The 22393-nt window shown below is 26.8% G+C and overlaps 3 protein-coding genes across 9 annotated transcripts; all 3 read right to left on the reverse strand.

The window, feature by feature from the left end:
- Nucleotides 1-826: 826 nt before the first annotated feature.
- LOC105198467 (odorant receptor 33a) lies at nucleotides 827-3832 on the reverse strand. The gene is made up of 3 exons (XM_039453097.1): nucleotides 1888-3832; nucleotides 1422-1577; nucleotides 827-1032 (listed from the first exon to the last, which is right to left on the reverse strand). Exons 1-3 carry the CDS (start codon nucleotides 2032-2034, stop codon nucleotides 979-981), a joined length of 357 nt encoding a protein of 118 aa, XP_039309031.1. The 5' UTR covers nucleotides 2035-3832; the 3' UTR covers nucleotides 827-978.
- Nucleotides 3833-4108: 276 nt separating this feature from the next.
- On the reverse strand, nucleotides 4109-6595 carry LOC120358538 (odorant receptor 46a-like). The gene is made up of 2 exons (XM_039453092.1): nucleotides 5122-6595; nucleotides 4109-4543 (listed from the first exon to the last, which is right to left on the reverse strand). The coding sequence occupies exons 1-2, from the start codon at nucleotides 5481-5483 to the stop codon at nucleotides 4132-4134; spliced, it is 774 nt and encodes a 257-aa protein (XP_039309026.1). The 5' UTR covers nucleotides 5484-6595; the 3' UTR covers nucleotides 4109-4131.
- Nucleotides 6596-11935: 5340 nt separating this feature from the next.
- On the reverse strand, nucleotides 11936-22387 carry LOC113004695 (odorant receptor Or2). Of its 7 annotated transcripts, none has more exons than XM_039453080.1 (5): nucleotides 15748-16301; nucleotides 15112-15447; nucleotides 13212-13413; nucleotides 12794-12949; nucleotides 11936-12707 (listed from the first exon to the last, which is right to left on the reverse strand). In XM_039453080.1, the coding sequence occupies exons 1-5, from the start codon at nucleotides 16107-16109 to the stop codon at nucleotides 12654-12656; spliced, it is 1110 nt and encodes a 369-aa protein (XP_039309014.1). In that variant the 5' UTR covers nucleotides 16110-16301; the 3' UTR covers nucleotides 11936-12653. The 7 variants fall into 7 exon arrangements, with proteins under 7 accessions (XP_039309014.1, XP_039309018.1, XP_039309020.1 ...); XM_026138834.2 differs by lacking the exons at nucleotides 11936-12707; nucleotides 12794-12949; nucleotides 13212-13413; nucleotides 15112-15447; nucleotides 15748-16301 and adding exons at nucleotides 18362-18568; nucleotides 18655-18810; nucleotides 19087-19288; nucleotides 21189-21524; nucleotides 21846-22387; XM_039453084.1 differs by lacking the exons at nucleotides 13212-13413; nucleotides 15112-15447; nucleotides 15748-16301 and adding exons at nucleotides 19087-19288; nucleotides 21189-21652 and having other exon boundaries at nucleotides 12566-12707.
- Nucleotides 22388-22393: the final 6 nt, after the last annotated feature.

The raw sequence follows: 22393 nt of genomic DNA on the forward strand, positions 1-22393 counted from the left end.
AACAATAATATAAAAAGAAACAATTAAACAAAAGTAGTTTTAGGCATTTTTGTTTAAATAGCACCTTTTTAAATAATGTAAATTTAATGTAAATTTGTAAATTAAACTACAATATAATTAAGAATTATTAAAAGTTAAATAGTTAATCAACAAAATAATCATAGTGGTCCATAAACATTAGTAGTCCATAGGAAGCTTTAGTGTAATCTTTGACTGTCGATAGTCAAATCCTGTAAAATTTTTTTTTTACATAATTATATATAATTACACATGAAATATATACATATATATTAAAATAGACATAATTATGCATGATGTTTATATCTAATTATACATAATGGTTGCACATAATTTTCTGTAATTATTTTATATAATAATAAAAAATTATATGCAATTGTATAAAATTATATATAATTATATGTATGTATATAAGATTCAATGTATAATCATACTAGTCATCCTTGATGATTAGTTGAATTAACATTTGATATGCACATTATACCAACATTACGTAAGAAACGAAGATATGGATTATTTTATCTTTATGAATCTTAATATAACTAATTCACCTATATTTACACTTATACTTTCCGTTACCTTAGAAATATTTTATTTGTCATTACCAGCCTTTATGTTATTGTATAGTAACATAATTTATTTTTTCTATTAATTTTAAAAACTACAGCTTTTGAGTACTATTATATTTTAATTACATTACACTAAGTAAATAAAAAAAAAACAACGTAAGCAATAATATATAAATAAATGTTAATAAACGTGAAACTAAAATAATAAAGAGATGAAACATAGTAGAATAAATTATACATTTAGATATGTACATATATATTTTTTTAATACGTAATTTGAGTGTTAATTAAATTATGAAATCTTAATTATCTTTCTCCTTTTTTCCAGTCTCTACACAGATTTGTTTTCGTAATATGAACAGCCCTTTGATTCTATCAGTCTTTTACTTAATTATTGCCGCATTTGTTGAAACAAGTTGTAAGTGGAATACGACATCTTAAGTATCTAGAATTAAAAGAAACTTGAATTAATATAGGGGAAACTGTGATTTAAAGTTGATTAACTTTTTAGTTTCAAATTTTTACAGACTAAACAAATTTATCGAATAAAATAAATCATAAAATAAAAATAATCATTATATTCAATACATTGGATTTTAATATTAATTACATGTAATACTGAACGTCTTTATATTATTTGAGGTTTATTTCATAAGCAGCGTGCATATAATTTCAATTTATTAACTTATTCAAAATTTGTTTAAATCTTGTTAACTATTCAGTAATACAATAAACCAATTTATAAATTATTTCTGACTTAAAGTAAAATGACAAATTTAAGTATTTTTTAAAATTAAATTTGTTAAAATATTTACTAGTAATATCTATACTTACACCCATAAAAGAATCAAGATTTACAGGTATAACATAAGCACAGGTAATCTGAATGGGCACAGTTGTTCGTCTCATTATTATCATCAAAGACTTCTGGTTATTTTTGTCCAATCTCATCCACTTCGTTTCGAAAATGTTATCTACCATTTGATAACTCTACTAAAATATGTAAAATATATCTATGGACACACACATCATTTGTATAAAAGATATTTATATTATCAGTATACTTCAATTAGTATTCTACTTCATTTAACTTCAAAATTGTTAACATATAATAATAAATATATTAATTTTTTTATAATATAATAAATATATTATATGTAAATAATAAATAGACTGATTATATTTGATATACTTAAATTGATAATTATTAGTGCTAGAACTGTCGCATTCATTAATGAAAAACTTAGATGTTTAAATTACATACGTATTTTATATTACAATACGTTGCATATTATCATACCTTTACCTTTACTTCGTTACCATACCAGCAATAAAGAAAAATTTGCGTTAATACACACGATGTACATAATAGCGATTCAGCGTATTTAAGTTTTGCTGTTGTTTCACTTATTTGATAAAGGCCGAAACACATTATTATTGCAGTCATTAGAAATTGAACACCAATAATCAGATTAAACTTTGTATTTAAAATGAAAGCAAATCTAAAATTTAATATTTTTGGACAAAAATATGTTAAAACAAAATATTATGTTATATATTTATTATATGTACATCACACAAAAAAAGTAGCACAAGTCAAAAATATATTACAAAATTATCTTTTTTCAAAAATATAAAATTGTTTAGAAGAGAGAACAAAAATTACGTATTTTAAAATTATTGTAATAAACAGAAAGAAACTTATTGTCAAAGCTAATCATAAATTACTTTTTTAAATTATCTAGAATTAATATAACCATTTATTATATTTTGATGTCTTATTAGAAATTCTTGTTTTATTTTTTGTATTTATTTTTTGCTTTTAATCTACATTTTCTTTTTTTATTGGTTGTACTTTAAAATTTAAGTTAGTCATCTTTTCTGAACAAAATTGCAACGTTATACTCGTTGGTAGATGGGACTCTAAAATTGTACATTGTTCTTGACTTATTATAGAACATTATTTGAATTTAATATTATTTGAATTCTGGTCCTAGCGATTAACGGACTCACGCAAACATTTGAATTCAATCTATTTTATTTCCTCTGATTGAAGGTCGATATATTTAAAACATAATTTGCACATAATACTAAATTAGAAAATTTTTTCTTGTATTACTTTTCTTGCAGGAGTGCCATATATGTATTATATATATAGAAAGATTGTCAATACCGACATACTATTTTGTTTTTTAATTATATTGAGTAAGTGCAAAAATTCGTGTTTGATTCTAAGACATTATTAGGAAAATTGTATAGTATTTTGACTATTTTGTTATTATTATGATATGTATTGTTCATCTATGGTGAAACGATATATTCAATGATCACTTAAATAAAAACTCGTGTGTCTTTATTGAGTTTACAATGTAAAAAATTTTTTGGAAATGAGCAAAAAAAGTCGTATTTACGGTACATTATGCTTTACGAATTTCGGAAGAGTGTAATTGTTGGAACTATTATATTATACAAGATACCTATCAGAATCGTACACCAGCAATTCGAACTATTAAGAAATAGTTTGCAAATTTTAGACCTGATAATTTCCATTTTGACGATCAACCGCGCTCTGGTAAATCTTTTGACACAAATGATGATATTGTGCGCAATTTATGCAAAATTATTTACGAAGAGATTATTTTCATTTGAAGAGATTCTTTAGAGATTCAACATTGAAAGAACAATAGCATTTCGACATTTAAAAAGATTGCAAATTGTTAGTATTTTACTGAGTATCTAAGCAGATTATTTTTCAATCAGTATCAATCACATTTAGTCTCTGAAAAACAACAAGGGTATCACTTTAAAAAACTCATGTCGATATTGACAACTTCTCTCTATTTCAAGACTCGGCGTTGCTCATTTCTGCCGTAGACCATTAACTTTAAACGGATCCAAACTAAAAATGTGCAATGCGTGCCGCAAATTCTGTTCCATTTTAAACAATTAACCTATATATGTATACACGGGATCATCATGGGTTAGCTGCGTTTCAGTTTTCTATAATGCACCTAACATATCTTTAATGAAAATGAAAATGTTGAGAACTTTAGATGACTAGGCATTAAGACCCCGTCTACACACAGACTAATTATTTAAAAGATGTTATATCCACATCTTTTGTTATATACACTCAGAAAAAAAATTTTTAATAAAAGAATACATTTTTTTTAAATCATACATTTTGATGCAAGCAATTTGTCCTGTTTAAGTAAAAATATTAACTTTTAAATAAATATTATCTCAAGTATATGATTTTGTAGTTTTACATTTTTTACATTTAAATAATGATTTTACAAATGGGATAATAATATTATTATTTTAATTAAATTATTTTTTTAGATTAAAAATCTGAATATCTTCTTTAAAAATATTCTAACAATAAATATTTTCTAAAATTGAAAGAAAAAATTATTTCTTCATTTTATTTACATAAAACATAAATATTTTAATTTAAAAAGAAATTATTACTTGACTGCAAGTAAATAAGCCATTAAGAATTACTGAATAAATAATTTTTTGTGTTTAATCAAATTTTTTGGTATTAAAATATTTTTTCTCCCAGTGTAAAAGATATAAAAGAAAGAATTTGCAAAATTTGCAAAATTATAAGGCTTAACCTGAAAATATTATAATGCTGAAGTACGCAATCACGGATAATGTTTGAATAAGATATAATTTTTCTCAAACGATAGGTCAAAATTTCAATTTGACAACAAATATGGAATAACAATCCACAGATGAGAGTATCGCAACCAACGTTTACGCAAGCTGCAATAATTATGCCTATCAGTTGATAAATGTATGTTAGACAAAAAGGTACCGTTGACGTATAATCAAATGGTAACCATGCTCTGAACATTAATTTCCTTTTCCCAAAATTTATAAATAATGAAGATAGCACAATATTAAAGATTGATATCATTGCCAAATATACATAGTATTTAGTATAAATTCTGAAATAAGTGTAAAATAATATTCAGTTATAATAATTTTGCAAAATTTTATGTATCAATTTCTATTATTTATATTTATATTTATTAACTTAAAAGACAATATGTTTTTGTAATTATTTAGTACAAGAAATAATGTAGTAATAGGGAATAAAATAAATTATATTAAAATACATTTAATGTAACTTACTAATCATAATTTATATTATTAGTATAAATTATTTATTAAATTGCAATTTTATTGTATTTTATTATTTGTTTTAGCTTGTTTCTTGGCATTTTTAGCTGTTTATTCTAGATTAAATTATCATGTTACCGTAAGTAATTGTCACATTAAATCTAACGATAACTTTACATCTCTAATTGTACTGTTTCATTGTCGCAAACTTTCGAAACATTTTCTATTTTTTTAATAAATTTTAATGAATATCGAGCGTCAGTTAAAATATTTTGAAGATATAATACATGTTAAAATCAAGATCATTAATAGTAGATTCCTTATACTAAATAATTACCTTGAATACTTTTAATAGCATTAAATGTAAAAACAAAATATTACAATATTGTTTCTTAACACTTACTGTATATTTTTATCGAATTTATACAGAATCTTCATTTCAGTTGATGTCGACGGTTTACATGGTTTCTCCATTAAAATGTTGATAAGAATGAGAATGTTTTTACGATTAATGAGCAAAACAAAATATTTACAACAAACATTGAAAACAGAAATTAGTATATAAATATTATCGAAAAACTCAGAAGCATTATCCGTGGTCAAAAGTACATCAATTAATTGCGTTAACATAAAACTATTTAATAAAAAAGTTATTATACTTGTATGTATGTGATATATTATGCGTTTATATAGCGACGCCCAAGAATCCGGTCGCCAGCATCCGAATAGCGTTAAAAGTTTAAAATTAAACTTAAGGATGCACATTTTTTTTCAGATGATATTTTCTGATATTATCGGTGTTATCTGTAAAATACATAACACGTACAACTAATTATTACAAACTTTCTGTAATTTAAAATGTTATTAAATATTGAATTCCTTCAACATATCTTAAAAGTAATTTGCAATTTTGACAATTAAAAAGATTGCTTTTATATTTATTATTACAAGAATTAAAAAAATATATTTTTTTTTATCATTTTACAAAAATATTATGTGTCTATTATATTTGCAATTAAGAAAATTCTTCGACAGATATAAATTGAATATTATATATTTGTTAGAGATACAAATATGATTTTATATAACAGATTTTATATAACAAAGTTTAAATATAAAAAAAAACTTTAAGTAATCATAACTGATAAAAATAACGCGTAACAAAACCTTTAGGGTGACTGACAAATGCCAACTGTCTATAGCATTGCGGATCGAATTTCTTAGATGTAACTATCCAGAGTCCACACCTTCTACCCCACAGAAGTCGATAAATTAATTATTCATTTTACATCCCTCGTAATGCATCCCTCGTGAAATAATTTTTTCATGACTCCAAATGTATACACGGCTACAAAATTCGCATGCACTACGAACAATGACATAGGCTAATTTATATCTTTAAATACAACAGTTTTTTATAGACGGGATAAAGAAAATACGATGAAATAGATATTCGACAAAATAATCAAATATTAAACAGATAATTATAATCTCTCTTTATGTAATATTGACGCAGACATCTCGTATACATTTGCTTTATATTTAATCTCGAGATATACTTAAATTTTCTGTAAAATTCTAATCTTTCTTACTTACGTCATTATAAAACATCTAGAATACTTGTAGTACTTCAATGTCTCTTACGTATAGTGTATTTATTCATTTATAAAATGAATGAGCGTGAAGCTGGCAGCCAGACCTAGCAGCCAGCCAGGGACGAATAGGGTGCCGGGGCCCCGTAAATAAAAAGAGATTAGAATTACAAAAAAAACAATTGTTAGCCAATGTTACGCTCAAAGTAATAACAGATACGCCATTATTTCAAAGACAAACCATTGTATTAGTAATAAAATAAAATAAACTAATTATTTAACAGTTAGATATGATAACAGTAAATACCAAAGACAAACGCATACCTGTAGAGAGTCAAAAAAAATCACAGACACATCTCTCAATGAGCATAAAACGACGGAGTAGCGACCGAAGCGATGACGGCCCTTATTGTTTATTTAAAAAATTAATTAACAATTTCACTCAAGTAGCAGCCAAGGCGTACGCATATCCGTAGAGAGTTGAAAAAAATCACAGACACATCTCTCAATGAGCATAAAACGATGGAGTAGCGACCGAAGCGATGACGGCCCTTATTGTTTATTTAAAAAATTATTTAACAATATCACTCGAGTAGCAGCCAAGGCGTACGCATATCCGTAGAGTGTTGAAAAAAGTCACAGACACATCTCTCAATGAGCATAAAACGACGGAGTAGCGACCGAAGCGATGACGGCCCTTATTGTTTATTTAAAAAATTATTTAACAATATCACTCGAGTAGCAGCCAAGGCGTACGCATATCCGTAGAGAGTTGAAAAAAATCACAGACACATCTCTCAATGAGCATAAAACGACGGAGTAGCGACCGAAGCGATGACGGCCCTTATTGTTTATTTAAAAAATTAATTAACAATTTCACTCAAGTAGCAGCCAAGGCGTACGCATATCCGTAGAGAGTTGAAAAAAATCACAGACACATCTCTCAATGAGCATAAAACGACGGAGTAGCGACCGAAGCGATGACGGCCCTTATTGTTTATTTAAAAAATTATTTAACAATATCACTCGAGTAGCAGCCAAGGCGTACGCATATCCGTAGAGAGTTGAAAAAAATCACAGACACATCTCTCAATGAGCATACAACGACGGAGTAGCGACCGAAGCGATGACGGCCCTTATTGTTTATTTAAAAAATTAATTAACAATTTCACTCAAGTAGCAGCCAAGACGTACGCATATCCGTAGAGAGTTGAAAAAAATCACAGACACATCTCTCAATGAGCATAAAACAACGGAGTAGCGACCGAAGCGATGACGGCCCTTATTGTTTATTTAAAAAATTAATTAACAATTTCACTCAAGTAGCAGCCAAGACGTACGCATATCCGTAGAGAGTTGAAAAAAATCACAGACACATCTCTCAATGAGCATAAAACAACGGAGTAGCGACCGAAGCGATGACGGCCCTTATTGTTTATTTAAAAAATTAATTAACAATTTCACTCAAGTAGCAGCCAAGGCGTACGCATATCCGTAGAGAGTTGAAAAAAATCACAGACACATCTCTCAATGAGCATAAAACGACGGAGTAGCGACCGAAGCGATGACGGCCCTTATTGTTTATTTAAAAAATTATTTAACAATATCACTCGAGTAGCAGCCAAGGCGTACGCATATCCGTAGAGTGTTGAAAAAAATCACAGACACATCTCTCAATGAGCATAAAACGACGGAGTAGCGACCGAAGCGATGACGGCCCTTATTGTTTATTTAAAAAATTAATTAACAATTTCACTCAAGTAGCAGCCAAGGCGTACGCATATCCGTAGAGAGTTGAAAAAAATCACAGACACATCTCTCAATGAGCATACAACGACGGAGTAGCGACCGAAGCGATGACGGCCCTTATTGTTTATTTAAAAAATTAATTAACAATTTCACTCAAGTAGCAGCCAAGGCGTACGCATATCCGTAGAGAGTTGAAAAAAATCACAGACACATCTCTCAATGAGCATAAAACAACGGAGTAGCGACCGAAGCGATGACGGCCCTTATTGTTTATTTAAAAAATTAATTAACAATTTCACTCAAGTAGCAGCCAAGACGTACGCATATCCGTAGAGAGTTGAAAAAAATCACAGACACATCTCTCAATGAGCATAAAACAACGGAGTAGCGACCGAAGCGATGACGGCCCTTATTGTTTATTTAAAAAATTAATTAACAATTTCACTCAAGTAGCAGCCAAGGCGTACGCATATCCGTAGAGAGTTGAAAAAAATCACAGACACATCTCTCAATGAGCATAAAACGACGGAGTAGCGACCGAAGCGATGACGGCCCTTATTGTTTATTTAAAAAATTATTTAACAATATCACTCGAGTAGTAGCCAAGGCGTACGCATATCCGTAGAGTGTTGAAAAAAATCACAGACACATCTCTCAATGAGCATAAAACGACGGAGTAGCGACCGAAGCGATGACGGCCCTTATTGTTTATTTAAAAAATTAATTAACAATTTCACTCAAGTAGCAGCCAAGGCGTACGCATATCCGTAGAGAGTTGAAAAAAATCACAGACACATCTCTCAATGAGCATACAACGACGGAGTAGCGACCGAAGCGATGACGGCCCTTATTGTTTATTTAAAAAATTAATTAACAATTTCACTCAAGTAGCAGCCAAGGCGTACGCATATCCGTAGAGAGTTGAAAAAATCACAGACACATCTCTCAATGAGCATAAAACGACGGAGTAGCGACCGAAGCGATGACGGCCCTTATTGTTTATTTAAAAAATTATTTAACAATATCACTCGAGTAGCAGCCAAGGCGTACGCATATCCGTAGAGTGTTGAAAAAAATCACAGACACATCTCTCAATGAGCATAAAACGACGGAGTAGCGACCGAAGCGATGACGGCCCTTATTGTTTATTTAAAAAATTAATTAACAATTTCACTCAAGTAGCAGCCAAGGCGTACGCATATCCGTAGAGAGTTGAAAAAAATCACAGACACATCTCTCAATGAGCATACAACGACGGAGTAGCGACCGAAGCGATGACGGCCCTTATTGTTTATTTAAAAAATTAATTAACAATTTCACTCAAGTAGCAGCCAAGACGTACGCATATCCGTAGAGAGTTGAAAAAAATCACAGACACATCTCTCAATGAGCATAAAACGACGGAGTAGCGACCGAAGCGATGACTGCCCTTATTGTTTCTTTAAAAAATTAATTAACAATTTCACTCAAGTAGCAGCCAAGGCGTACGCATATCCGTAGAGAGTTGAAAAAAATCACAGACACATCTCTCAATGAGCATAAAACGACGGAGTAGCGACCGAAGCGATGACGGCCCTTATTGTTTATTTAAAAATTGTTAATTTTTTAAATAAACAATAAGAGCCGTCATCGCTTCGGTCGCTACTCCGTCGTTTTATGCTCATTGAGAGATGTGTCTGTGATTTTTTTCAACACTCTACGGATATGCGTACGCCTTGGCTGCTACTCGAGTGATATTGTTAAATAATTTTTTAAATAAACAATAAGGGCCGTCATCGCTTCGGTCGCTACTCCGTCGTTTTATGCTCATTGAGAGATGTGTCTGTGATTTTTTTCAACTCTCTACGGATATGCGTACGCCTTGGCTGCTACTTGAGTGAAATTGTTAATTAATTTTTTAAATAAACAATAAGGGCCGTCATCGCTTCGGTCGCTACTCCGTCGTTTTATGCTCATTGAGAGATGTGTCTGTGATTTTTTTCAACTCTCTACGGATATGCGTACGTCTTGGCTGCTACTTGAGTGAAATTGTTAATTAATTTTTTAAATAAACAATAAGGGCCGTCATCGCTTCGGTCGCTACTCCGTCGTTGTATGCTCATTGAGAGATGTGTCTGTGATTTTTTTCAACACTCTACGGATATGCGTACGCCTTGGCTGCTACTCGAGTGATATTGTTAAATAATTTTTTAAATAAACAATAAGGGCCGTCATCGCTTCGGTCGCTACTCCGTCGTTTTATGCTCATTGAGAGATGTGTCTGTGATTTTTTTCAACTCTCTACGGATATGCGTACGTCATGGCTGCTACTTGAGTGAAATTGTTAATTAATTTTTTAAATAAACAATAAGGGCCGTCATCGCTTCGGTCGCTACTCCGTCGTTTTATGCTCATTGAGAGATGTGTCTGTGATTTTTTTCAACACTCTACGGATATGCGTACGCCTTGGCTGCTACTCGAGTGATATTGTTAAATAATTTTTTAAATAAACAATAAGGGCCGTCATCGCTTCGGTCGCTACTCCGTCGTTTTATGCTCATTGAGAGATGTGTCTGTGATTTTTTTCAACTCTCTACGGATATGCGTACGCCTTGGCTGCTACTTGAGTGAAATTGTTAATTAATTTTTTAAATAAACAATAAGGGCCGTCATCGCTTCGGTCGCTACTCCGTCGTTTTATGCTCATTGAGAGATGTGTCTGTGATTTTTTTCAACTCTCTACGGATATGCGTACGTCTTGGCTGCTACTTGAGTGAAATTGTTAATTAATTTTTTAAATAAACAATAAGGGCCGTCATCGCTTCGGTCGCTACTCCTTCGTTGTATGCTCATTGAGAGATGTGTCTGTGATTTTTTTCAACTCTCTACGGATATGCGTACGCCTTGGCTGCTACTCGAGTGATATTGTTAAATAATTTTTTAAATAAACAATAAGGGCCGTCATCGCTTCGGTCGCTACTCCGTCGTTTTATGCTCATTGAGAGATGTGTCTGTGATTTTTTTCAACTCTCTACGGATATGCGTACGCCTTGGCTGCTACTCGAGTGATATTGTTAAATAATTTTTTAAATAAACAATAAGGGCCGTCATCGCTTCGGTCGCTACTCCGTCGTTTTATGCTCATTGAGAGATGTGTCTGTGATTTTTTTCAACTCTCTACGGATATGCGTACGCCTTGGCTGCTACTTGAGTGAAATTGTTAATTAATTTTTTAAATAAACAATAAGGGCCGTCATCGCTTCGGTCGCTACTCCGTCGTTTTATGCTCATTGAGAGATGTGTCTGTGATTTTTTTTGACTCTCTACGGGTATGCGTTTGTCTTTGGTATTTACTGTTATCATATCTAACTGTTAAATAATTAGTTTATTTTATTTTATTACTAATACAATGGTTTGTCTTTGAAATAATGGCGTATCTGTTATTACTTTGAGCGTAACATTGGCTAACAATTGTTTTTTTGTAATTCTAATCACTTTTTATTTACGGGGCCCCGGCACCCTATTCGTCCCTGGCTGGCTGCTAGGTCTGGCTGCCAGCTTCACGCTCATATAAAATGATAATGTCAAATTTACATCATCATTATTTATCTTATGAGTATATCTTAATAGAATGATTACTAAGAGATAGTAAGTAATAAAATAACTACAGTATATACGGGGATTTGCTCCGCAAAAATTGAAAAAAAAATACAAAAAGTGGAGATAACTTTACTTGCATCTACTCTGTTATGTGACTTTATGTTATTAGTATTGTACAGTAAATTTAATTTTTACTCTTAATGTTAACAAAATTATTGTGAGTTGATTCAGTTGGTCAATGTTATGAGTGGCGCAGCAATGTATATTACAATTTATGTAAAATGATTACTTTCTCTGTAGGAGGTATAAAAGATTTATTGTTTATTTTATGATACATAAGTGTAAAGAGATAGTAAAGAATAAAGTCCCAATAAAAAAGTTTTGTATATAATTATATATAATTATATTATATAATTATATATCAAATATGTCCATACATATATTAAAATATATATAATTATATATAATTAAGCATAATTTTAATATTTAATGTTATACAATCATATATAATTATAAATTACTTATGTTTATCATAATCTAATTAATGTATTCTTATTAAATATATTTATATTACTTTAAATATTTATTTGAAAAATGATTTAGAGAAAATGTGTTTAATGTTTATTTTAATTAACGTTGCATTAATATAATTTACTTACAATATTGTTTAGAAAACATTTCTTCACATTTTAGTATACATTCAACATTAAATATCTATTTTATATTAATTTATATTAATTATTCATAATGATTGGGACTCATTTGATTATATTACTTGCGAAGTAAAAGAAAACAAGATAGACAAGTATGTACAAATAAATGTTAATAAACGTAAAATAATAAAAAAAACACACATATTTGAATAAATTATTCATTAAAATATCTACATAGATTTTTTTATAACAATACATAATGTGAAAGCTAAGATTGATAAAGATCTTTTTTCTCCTTTTAACTTCTCCTAGATTTGATTTTGTAATTGGAGTTACATTAATTCTACCGATCTCTTACTCAATTATTGTCGCATTTGTTGAATTAAGTTGTAAATAGAATACGACATTTTAAGTATCTAAAATTAATATATAAACATTTATAATCTCAATTTAAATTTTATTATTTAAAATGCATTTTAATTTTAATAATATGTATACTTACACCCATAAAAGAACTGAGATTTACAGGAATAACGTAAGAACATGTAATTTGAATAGGTACAAGAGCTCGCGTCATTATTATCATCAAAGACTTTTTTCTATCTTTGTCCAGTGTCATCCATTCCATTTCAAAAATATTATCTATCATTTGACAACTCTACTAGAATACGTAAAACATATCTATGAACAATATTTGTGTATACAAAATGAAAGATATTAATGCTATTAATATATTTTAATTAATGATATACATTAACAATATATTTTATTAACATTTGGAGCTAAAAATGTATTGATTATATTTGGCATAGGTAGTTGTTTAACAATATAATTTATACCTATTAGTAATGCTATTGTATTTATTAATGAAACAAAAGCTTAAATATTTAAATTTTATATGCTTTTATTTGATAAATTACCTTTATCTTTACTTCGTTGCCAAACCAACAATAAAGAAAAATTTCCGTTAACGCAAATAATATACCTAATATCATTTCAAAATATTGAGCTTTTGTTGTCGTTTTATCTAGTTGATAAAAGCTAAAGCATATTATCATTGTAGTCATTATGAATGAAATAGCAATAATCAAACTTAACTTTGTTTTTACAATAAAAGCCAATCTAGAATTTAACAATTTTGCTTAAATAAAAATATATTTTAATAAATAAATTTATTAAAAATAAAATGTTATGTTATAATAAGATAACTGTATCCTATATGGCGTTCAAGCTTTGTGATTTTTTTTAATTTTTTGCTGAGTCCAAAGTTAAAAATTGACAGCCAGCTTTTTACTCTATGAGACAAATTATTAACTGTATGTTAAATTAGCACAAGAGACCTATCGATTACAATTGATTTGACTTTTCATGAAGTACGTTACTAATACTCTGTGTATATACATCCTATATTTATGTTCTTCAATACCTTTATCACATTGTGATCACGACACTTTTGAGGTCTTAATTCTTGTAGCTTTTACAAATATAAAAAAATTCTACACTTTTACATATACTTTGGCATTTCTAGAACATATTTGTATATTACATAGTTGTTTATTTAAAAAAGATTGTATATAAATGTTATAACTGACTACATTGCTCTGTTTTTTAATTTTTTAAAGAAAAGGATTTTTTTAGAACAAAATTGTTGAATGGTGTGTATAGAGTGGTAAACATAAAAATCTCAAAGGTATATATTTTTTTATATGAGAGAAAAAATAATTCTTTAAAAGTAATCCTCATATTTAATTGTTAAGCAATTATCAACGGAGCAGTAATACATACGTATAGAAAACAAGTTACATAAAAACTAAAAAGTTTGACTTTAAAAGTTTGACTTTTATGATTTTTATGTATTTTGTAAGTACAAGTTTAGATTTATTAAAAATCTAACATTTTTAAATAATAATAATTTGAAGTAAATTGTTTAAGTGTGATCACGCAGATAAATACATTTTCAGTTTCTGTAAAACTGCACTCCAAACATAGTCAAACTTGAAGCGCAAACATAAACTGAAAATAAACATAAATCCCAAATTAAATTGATCGTCAATTTAACAATGATGATACCAGCATCTTAAAAAACTGTAGATAATTTATTGTAAAAAATATTTTTTTTCTAACCAAAGTTCAAACTTTGAACTTCTTCATTCCGTGACTAGCGTAATAATGGATGTTTGGAAAGGAATTTTATCAAAACTAAAAATTCAAGAAATATACATTAGGTAACAAACATCCAGCATTGTCTATTTGACGCATTCTTATAATTATTTGTTATGATTACACCTACCATTTTTCTTTAACGATCTCTTTATTAAATAAAACTTATATTTAAATTTTAAACAGTTATTAATAAAATAAAGTTTATTTTATTAATAACTGCTGAAAATTTAAATATAAATTTTAATTTTAAAAAATTATACCATCCCAAAACTTACATAACCAAAGACGTATATCTTAGATTTATGTATTTAACAACATATTTCAAAAAGAATTAAATCGGTGCAAATAGTTGTCTCTTGTCGATTTTACATATAATGCAGTCGATAATTTGTTTTACGCAGAAAGAAAGATTAGTTTCACAACTACAAAAATCTTTATATGGTAAGTAGCTAAATTTTAGCTACATACAATTAAAATTTATCTACCAGATTCGTGCTGCTGCAACTTCTAAAAATCTTTTTTTCTTACCGTACATAAAGTAAAAAATTGATTCAACTATCTTGACTCACCCACTGTGTGTACATGTACGCGCTAATTATTTAAAAAAAATATACAACAGAAAGAATTTGCAAATTTTGCAAAATTATAATGCTTAACCTGAAAATATTATAATGTTGAAGTACGCAATCATGAAAACCGTCTGAACAAAATATAATTTTTCTCAAACGATAAGTCAAGATTTCAATTTGACAACAAATATGAACAAACAATCCACAAATGAGAGTATCACAACCAAGAGTTATTAATGTTGAGAAAGCCACACTTATCAGTTGATAAGTGTATGTTAGGTAAAAAGGTACAATTGATGTACAATCAAATGGTAACCATGTTCTGTACATTAATTTTCTATTTTTAAAGTTCATTGGTAAAGAAGATAATGCAATACATAAGACTGTTACTATTCCCATATATACACAGCACTTAGTATTACTTCTGAAATAAGTGTAAAATTATTAATAAATGTAATAATCTTGTAAGATTTTTATAAATTTCTATCAATTTAAAAGACAATTATACTTAATATATTTTACGTTTACACTTTATATTTTTTAAATATGATCTGTTTTTATACTTTTTTTATACACATAATAAAATAATGCATTAAAGATATTAAGTAGATATTTAAATAATTAAAGAAAATTTATGTAAATGTTTAAATAATATCACTAAAAAAGATTTTTAAGAATATTAAATTTAATAACAAAATATTACGATGTCTTTTTTACTACTTACTCTATATATTTTTCAAATTTATATTGAATTTTTATTTCAGTTGGTTCTGATGGTCTACATGCTTTTTCCATCAATATGTCAATAAGGATAGAAATGTTTTTACGATTTATAAGTAACATTATTAATTTACAGGAAACATTAATCAAAGAAATTACTACAAAGATATTATCAAAGACATCATCAACATTACCAATGCTCAAGATTACATCAATCAATTGCGATAGCATAAAAGTAATTACTATCAAAATTATTATACTTGTATATATATAATATGCTATGCGTTTATATAACGACGACCAAGAATCTGGACGCCAGCATCCAGATATTGTTAAAACTTTAAAAGTATATTTAAGAACACGCATCTTTTTTTTAAATTATATCCTTTAACGTCATCTATAATTACACAACACATTAATTACTGCAAACTTTATAGCTTATAATATTATTAATTATACTAAATATAATAAACATTAAAAGTAATTTGCAATTTTATCAATTTACAATTTTTGTCAATTAAAGATGCTTCTATTTTTATTAATCTATATTTATTCTTTTTTATTATTTTATTCCGTTTTATTTTTATAAAAATTTAATAATTATATCTTTTATTGTTTATTTATGTAACTTACATATTTTGTATCTAAAAGAATTTCTTAACGATTATAAGTAAATATTTTTATAGATATTTACCATAAGAGATTTAAATTTAAAAAATTAAATTACTACAAAAAAATACTTTGATTTAAACAACCATAACTGATAAATATTAGCACGCAATGAAATCATTAGAATGACTGACAAATATCAACTGTCTATAGTCTTGCAGATCGAATTTCTTAGCTGTGACTATCCAGTGTCCACACTCCTACCTTACACAATGGATGATTACTCTATTATTTATTTTACAACGCATCCCTCGTAATGTATCCCTCGTGAAATAATTTTTTCATGACTCCAAATGTATACACGGTCTTATGTACTACGAACGACGACATAGGCTAATTTATATCTTTAAATACAACAGTTTTTTATAGAAGGGATAAAGAAAATACGATGAAATAGATATTCGACTAAATAGTCAAATATTAAACAGATAATTATAATCTATCTTTATGTAATATTGATGCAAACATCTCGTATACATTTGCTCTATACTTAATCTCGAGGTATATTTAAATTTTCTGTAAAATTATAATTTCTCTTACTTACGTCATTATAAAACATCTGGAATACTCGTAGTATTTCAATGTCTCTTACGTATAGTGTATTTATCCATTTATAAAATTATAATGTCGAGTTTCACATCGTAATTATTTATTTTATAAGTATATTTTAATAGAAATGGTTACTAATAAATAGTAAGTAATAAAATAACTTTGGTATATACGGGGATTTGCCCCGCAAAAATTGAAAAAAAAAATACAAAGAGTGGAGATAAATTGCTTGCATCTACTTCGTTATGTGATTTTATGTTATTAGCATTGCATTGTAAATTTAAATTTTTACTCTTAATATTAACTAAATTATTGAATTAAATTATTAATAATTAATTATTAGTAATTAAATTATTAATAATTAATTATTAAATTAATGAATTGAGTCAATTGGTCAATGTTATAAGTGGCGCAGCGATGTATATTACGATTTATGTAAAATGATGAATCTCTTTGGAGGAGATATGAAAAAGATTAATTGCTTATTATTTCATAATACTTAATTGTAGAGAGATAATAAAGAGTCCCAATAACAAAATTTTACGTATAATTATATATAATTATATTATATAATTATATATCAAATATGTCTATATATATTAAAATATATATAATTACATGTAATTATACATAATTGTACATAATTTTAATATTTAATTTTATGCAACCATATATAATTGAAAATTATTTATGTTTATCATAATGTAATCAATGTACTCTTATTAAATATATTTATATTACTTTAAATACTTATTTGAATAATGATTTAAAAAAAATAAATTTAATTTATTTTAATTTATGTTGCTGTAGCAGACAACTGCCACGACTTTCAATAGAAAAAATAAAAAAGAGAAAGATAAGAGACCAAAAATTAAGAAAAAATTAAACTTAATCGGACATATGATCTCCAGTGAACATAAATTTTCTAACATTCGATAATCATAAAAATTCGTCCATTGTTAGAGCACGTTCGTTCTACAATAGATCAAAAGTAAAATGGTTGGCCCGGACAATATAAGAGCATCAGAACTCTTTCGACTACAATTGCAAGTACATTTCCGTCACGGTTAAGATTGTTATTTAACTTATACTGTCTTATTAGGAGAAATATATATAGTTTTACTTAATCATCCCGTTAATTAATCACTCCTCACACACCACCATCTATTTCTACATCAAAATTGCATTAATGTAATTTATTTACAATAATGTTTGAAAAACATTTCTTTATATTTTAATATACTTTCAACATTAAATATCTATTTTATATTAATTTATATTAATTATTCATAATGATTGGGACTCATTTGATTTTATTACTTGCGAAGTAAAAGAAAACAACATAGACAAATATATACAAATAAATGTTAATAAACGTAAAATAATGTAAAGAACAAATATAATTGAATAAATTGTTCATTTGGATATATTTTTTTATAACAATACATAATGTGAACGCTAAGTCTGCTAAGTATCTTTTTTTCTCCTTCTAACTCATTCCAGATTTGATTTTGTAATTGGAATTATATTAATTTTACTGATCTCTTACTCAATTATTGCCGTATTTGTTGAATTAAGTTATAAATAGAATACGACATTTTAAGTATCTAGAATTAATATATAAACATTTGTAATCTTTATTTAAATTTTATCACTTAAAATGCATATTAATTTTAATAATATTCATACTTACACCCATGAAGGAATTGAGATTTATAGGAATAATGTAGGAGCATGTAATTTGAATAGGCACAAGAGCTCGCGTCATTATTATCATCAAAGATTTTTTTCTATCTTTGTCCAGTGTCATCCATTCCATTTCAAAAATATTATCTATCATTTGACAACTCTACTAAAATATGTAAAACATATCTATGGACAATATTTGTGTATACAAAATAAAAGATATTTATGATATTAATATATTTTAATTATGTACTTTAACAATATATTTTATTAGCATTTGCAGCTAAAAATATATTGATTATATTTGACATAAATAGTTACTTAACAATATAACTTATACCTATTAATAATGCTACAACTATTGTACCTATTAATGAAATAAAAACTTAAATATTTAGGTTTTATGTGCTTTTATATGATAATTACATTAATAAATTACCTTTATCTTTACTTCATTGCCAAACCAACAATAGAGAAAAATTTCCGTTAACACAAACAATATACATAATATCATTTCAAAATATTCAGCTTTTGTTGTCGTTTTATCTAGTTGATAAAGGCTAAAGCACATTATCATTGTGGTCATTATAAATTGAATAGCAATAATCAAACTTAACTTTGTTTTTACAATAAAAGCCAATCTAGAATTTAACAATTTTACTTAAATAAAAATATATTTTAATAAATAAATTTATTAAGAATAAAATTTTATGTTATAATAAGATAACTGAATCCTATATGGCGTTCAAGATATGTGATTTGTTCTAATTTTTTGCTGAGTCCAAAGTTAAAAATTGACAGCCAGCTTTTTACTCTATGAGACAAATTATTAACTGTATGTCAAATTAATTCACAAGAGACCTATCGATTACAACCGATTTGACTTTCCTTGAAATACGTTACTAATACTCTGTGTGTCAGTATTTAAGAAACAAAAATTTATTTTCTTTTTCAATTTTCTTTAAATAACAAAATAAACAACTAAAATTATTATTATTATTATTCTATAAATTTTAAAAGACAAATAAAGTTTAATTTAAAATTTTGTTTGTAACAGATAACTTTAGCGTTAACTGATTATATATATTTTAATAATTTAAAATTATTTTACTAATAATTAAAAAATGTAAAGAAGTATTTGAAAAAAAATGTTATTGGTTAACATAGTTTTTAAAATTTTTAATATATTTATTACATTTATTACAGATTTTATAGAATAATAATAACCCATAATAATCACATTTCCAAATAATAACATAAGGGTCATGGGATCCATCGGGCCGCCCTACACAAAATCAGTCGCCGTTTACCAGCTTTTTGAAATTTTGTAGCAAAAATTTTACTAGACATACCTTGAGATCTGTTCTTTATCATCCAATAATTTTTTTTTCCAAATTAAAATTTAACATAATAAAAAAATTTAAATAAATAACTGCAAAATTTGACGTTTTTACAAATGTATTTATAAAATTTTTAATTTTTGAAATAATTCAACAAAAATTTAAGAGTATATTTTCAAGATAGTGTACTTTTAGATAAAAATTAGTTTCATAGAAGGTTGTTTGATTTGGAATGGTGCACTTTTAATGTTAGCGTGGGATCCAAAAGATCCCTAGTAACCATTACAAGATAATAATAATTTTAATCGTTTATTTTGTTATTCAAAAAGAATTGAATAAAAAAATAAATTTTTGTTCTTTATTCCAGATATATTGAATAAAGGATTATTCAAGAATGACTAAATAACGTTTAAATCTTTATTCGTCATTTTCAAGTAACTAAATAATGATTAAATTTTAATCATTATTTACAAGTTGCTGAATAACAAATAATTTTTTATTTATTATATATAAGAGGCTGAATAATAAATAAATTCTTATTTATTATTTACAGGAGGCCGGGTAACAAATAAATTTTTATTCATCATTGTCAAATGGCTGAATAACGAATACATTTTTATTCATTATTTACAAGTAGCTAAATAACAAATCAATTTTTATTTATTATCTATAAGAAGCCGAATAACGAATAAATTTTTATTTATCAATTGTCAATCATGAAATGTCAATCATGGCCATCCCTGTTTTAATAATAACTGTTTGAAATTAAATATAAGTTTTAATTTTAAAGAGTTGTTCTACTATCTTAAAGCTACATAACCAAATACATATATTTTAAATTTTTGTATTTAACAACATATTTCAAGAAGAATTAAATCGGTGCAGGATAGTTGTCTTTTATCGATTTTACATATAATACAGTTGATAATTTGTTTTACACAGAAAGAAAGATTAGTTTTACAGCAGCAAAAATCTTTATATAGTAAGTAATTAATTTTAACAGTATTGCTGTATACAATTAAAATTTGGTTATCAGATTTGTGCTGCTGCAACTTCTAAAAATCTTTTTTTCTTACCGCATATAAAGTAAAAAGTTGATTCAACTATTTAACTCACCCATTGTGTGTACGTGCGCTAATTATTTAAAAAGTAATATATAAGAGAAACAATTTGCAAATTTTGCAAAATTATAAAGCTTAACCTGAAAATATTATAATGTTGAAGTACGCAATTATGGAAACGGTCTGAACAAGATATAATTTTTCTCAAACGATAAGTCAAGATCTCAATTTGACAACAAATATGAACAAACAATCCACAGATAAGACTATTGCAACCAAGAGTTATTAATGTTGAGACCGCTAGACTTATCAGTTGATAAGTGTATGTTAGACAAAAAGGTACAGTTGACGTATAATCAAATGGTAACCATGCTCTGTACATTAATTTTCGATTTCTAAAATTTATTGGTAAAGAAGATAATGCAATACATAAGATTGTTACCATTCCCATATATACACAGCACTTACTATTACTTCTGAAATAAATGTAAAATTATTATCAAGTGTAATAATCTTGTAAGATATTTATCAATTTCTGTCATTTATGCATTTAAACTTATCAATTTGAAAGAAAATTATACTTAATATATTTTACTTTTACATTTTATACTTTTTACATATAATCTGTTTTTATATCTTTCTATATACATAATAAAATAATGCATTAAAGATATTAAGTAGATATTTAAATAATTAAAGAAAATTTATGTAAATGTTTAAATATTATCACTAAAGAAATTAAATATTTTTAGGAATATTATTAACAAAATATTACAATGTCTTTTTTTATTACTTACTCCATATATTTTTCAAATTTATATTGAATTTTTATTTCAGTTGATTCTGATGGTCTACATGCTTTTTCCATTAATATGTCAATAAGAATGAGAATGTTTTTACGATTTATAAGTAAAATAAATAATTTACAGGAAACATTAATCAAGGAAATTACTATAAAGATATTATCAAAAACGTCATCAATATTACCAATGGTCAGGATTACATCAATCAATTGCGATAGCATAAAAGTAATTACTAACAAAATTATTACACTTGTATATATATAATATGCTATGCGTTTATATAACGACGACCAAGAATCTGGACGCCAGCATCCAGATATTGTTAAAACTTTAAAAGTATATTTAAGAACACTCATCTTTTTTTAAATTATCTCCTATAATGTTATCTACAATTACACAACACATTAATTACTGCAAACTTTATGGCTTATAACATTATTAATTATACTAAATATAAAAATTAAAAGTAATTTGCAAATTTATTAATTTACAATTTTTGTCAATTAAAGATGCTTCTATTTTTATTAATCTATATTCATTTA

This window comes from Solenopsis invicta, chromosome 8 (genome assembly GCF_016802725.1).
Source record: "Solenopsis invicta isolate M01_SB chromosome 8, UNIL_Sinv_3.0, whole genome shotgun sequence".
Taxonomy (NCBI): domain Eukaryota; kingdom Metazoa; phylum Arthropoda; class Insecta; order Hymenoptera; family Formicidae; genus Solenopsis; species Solenopsis invicta.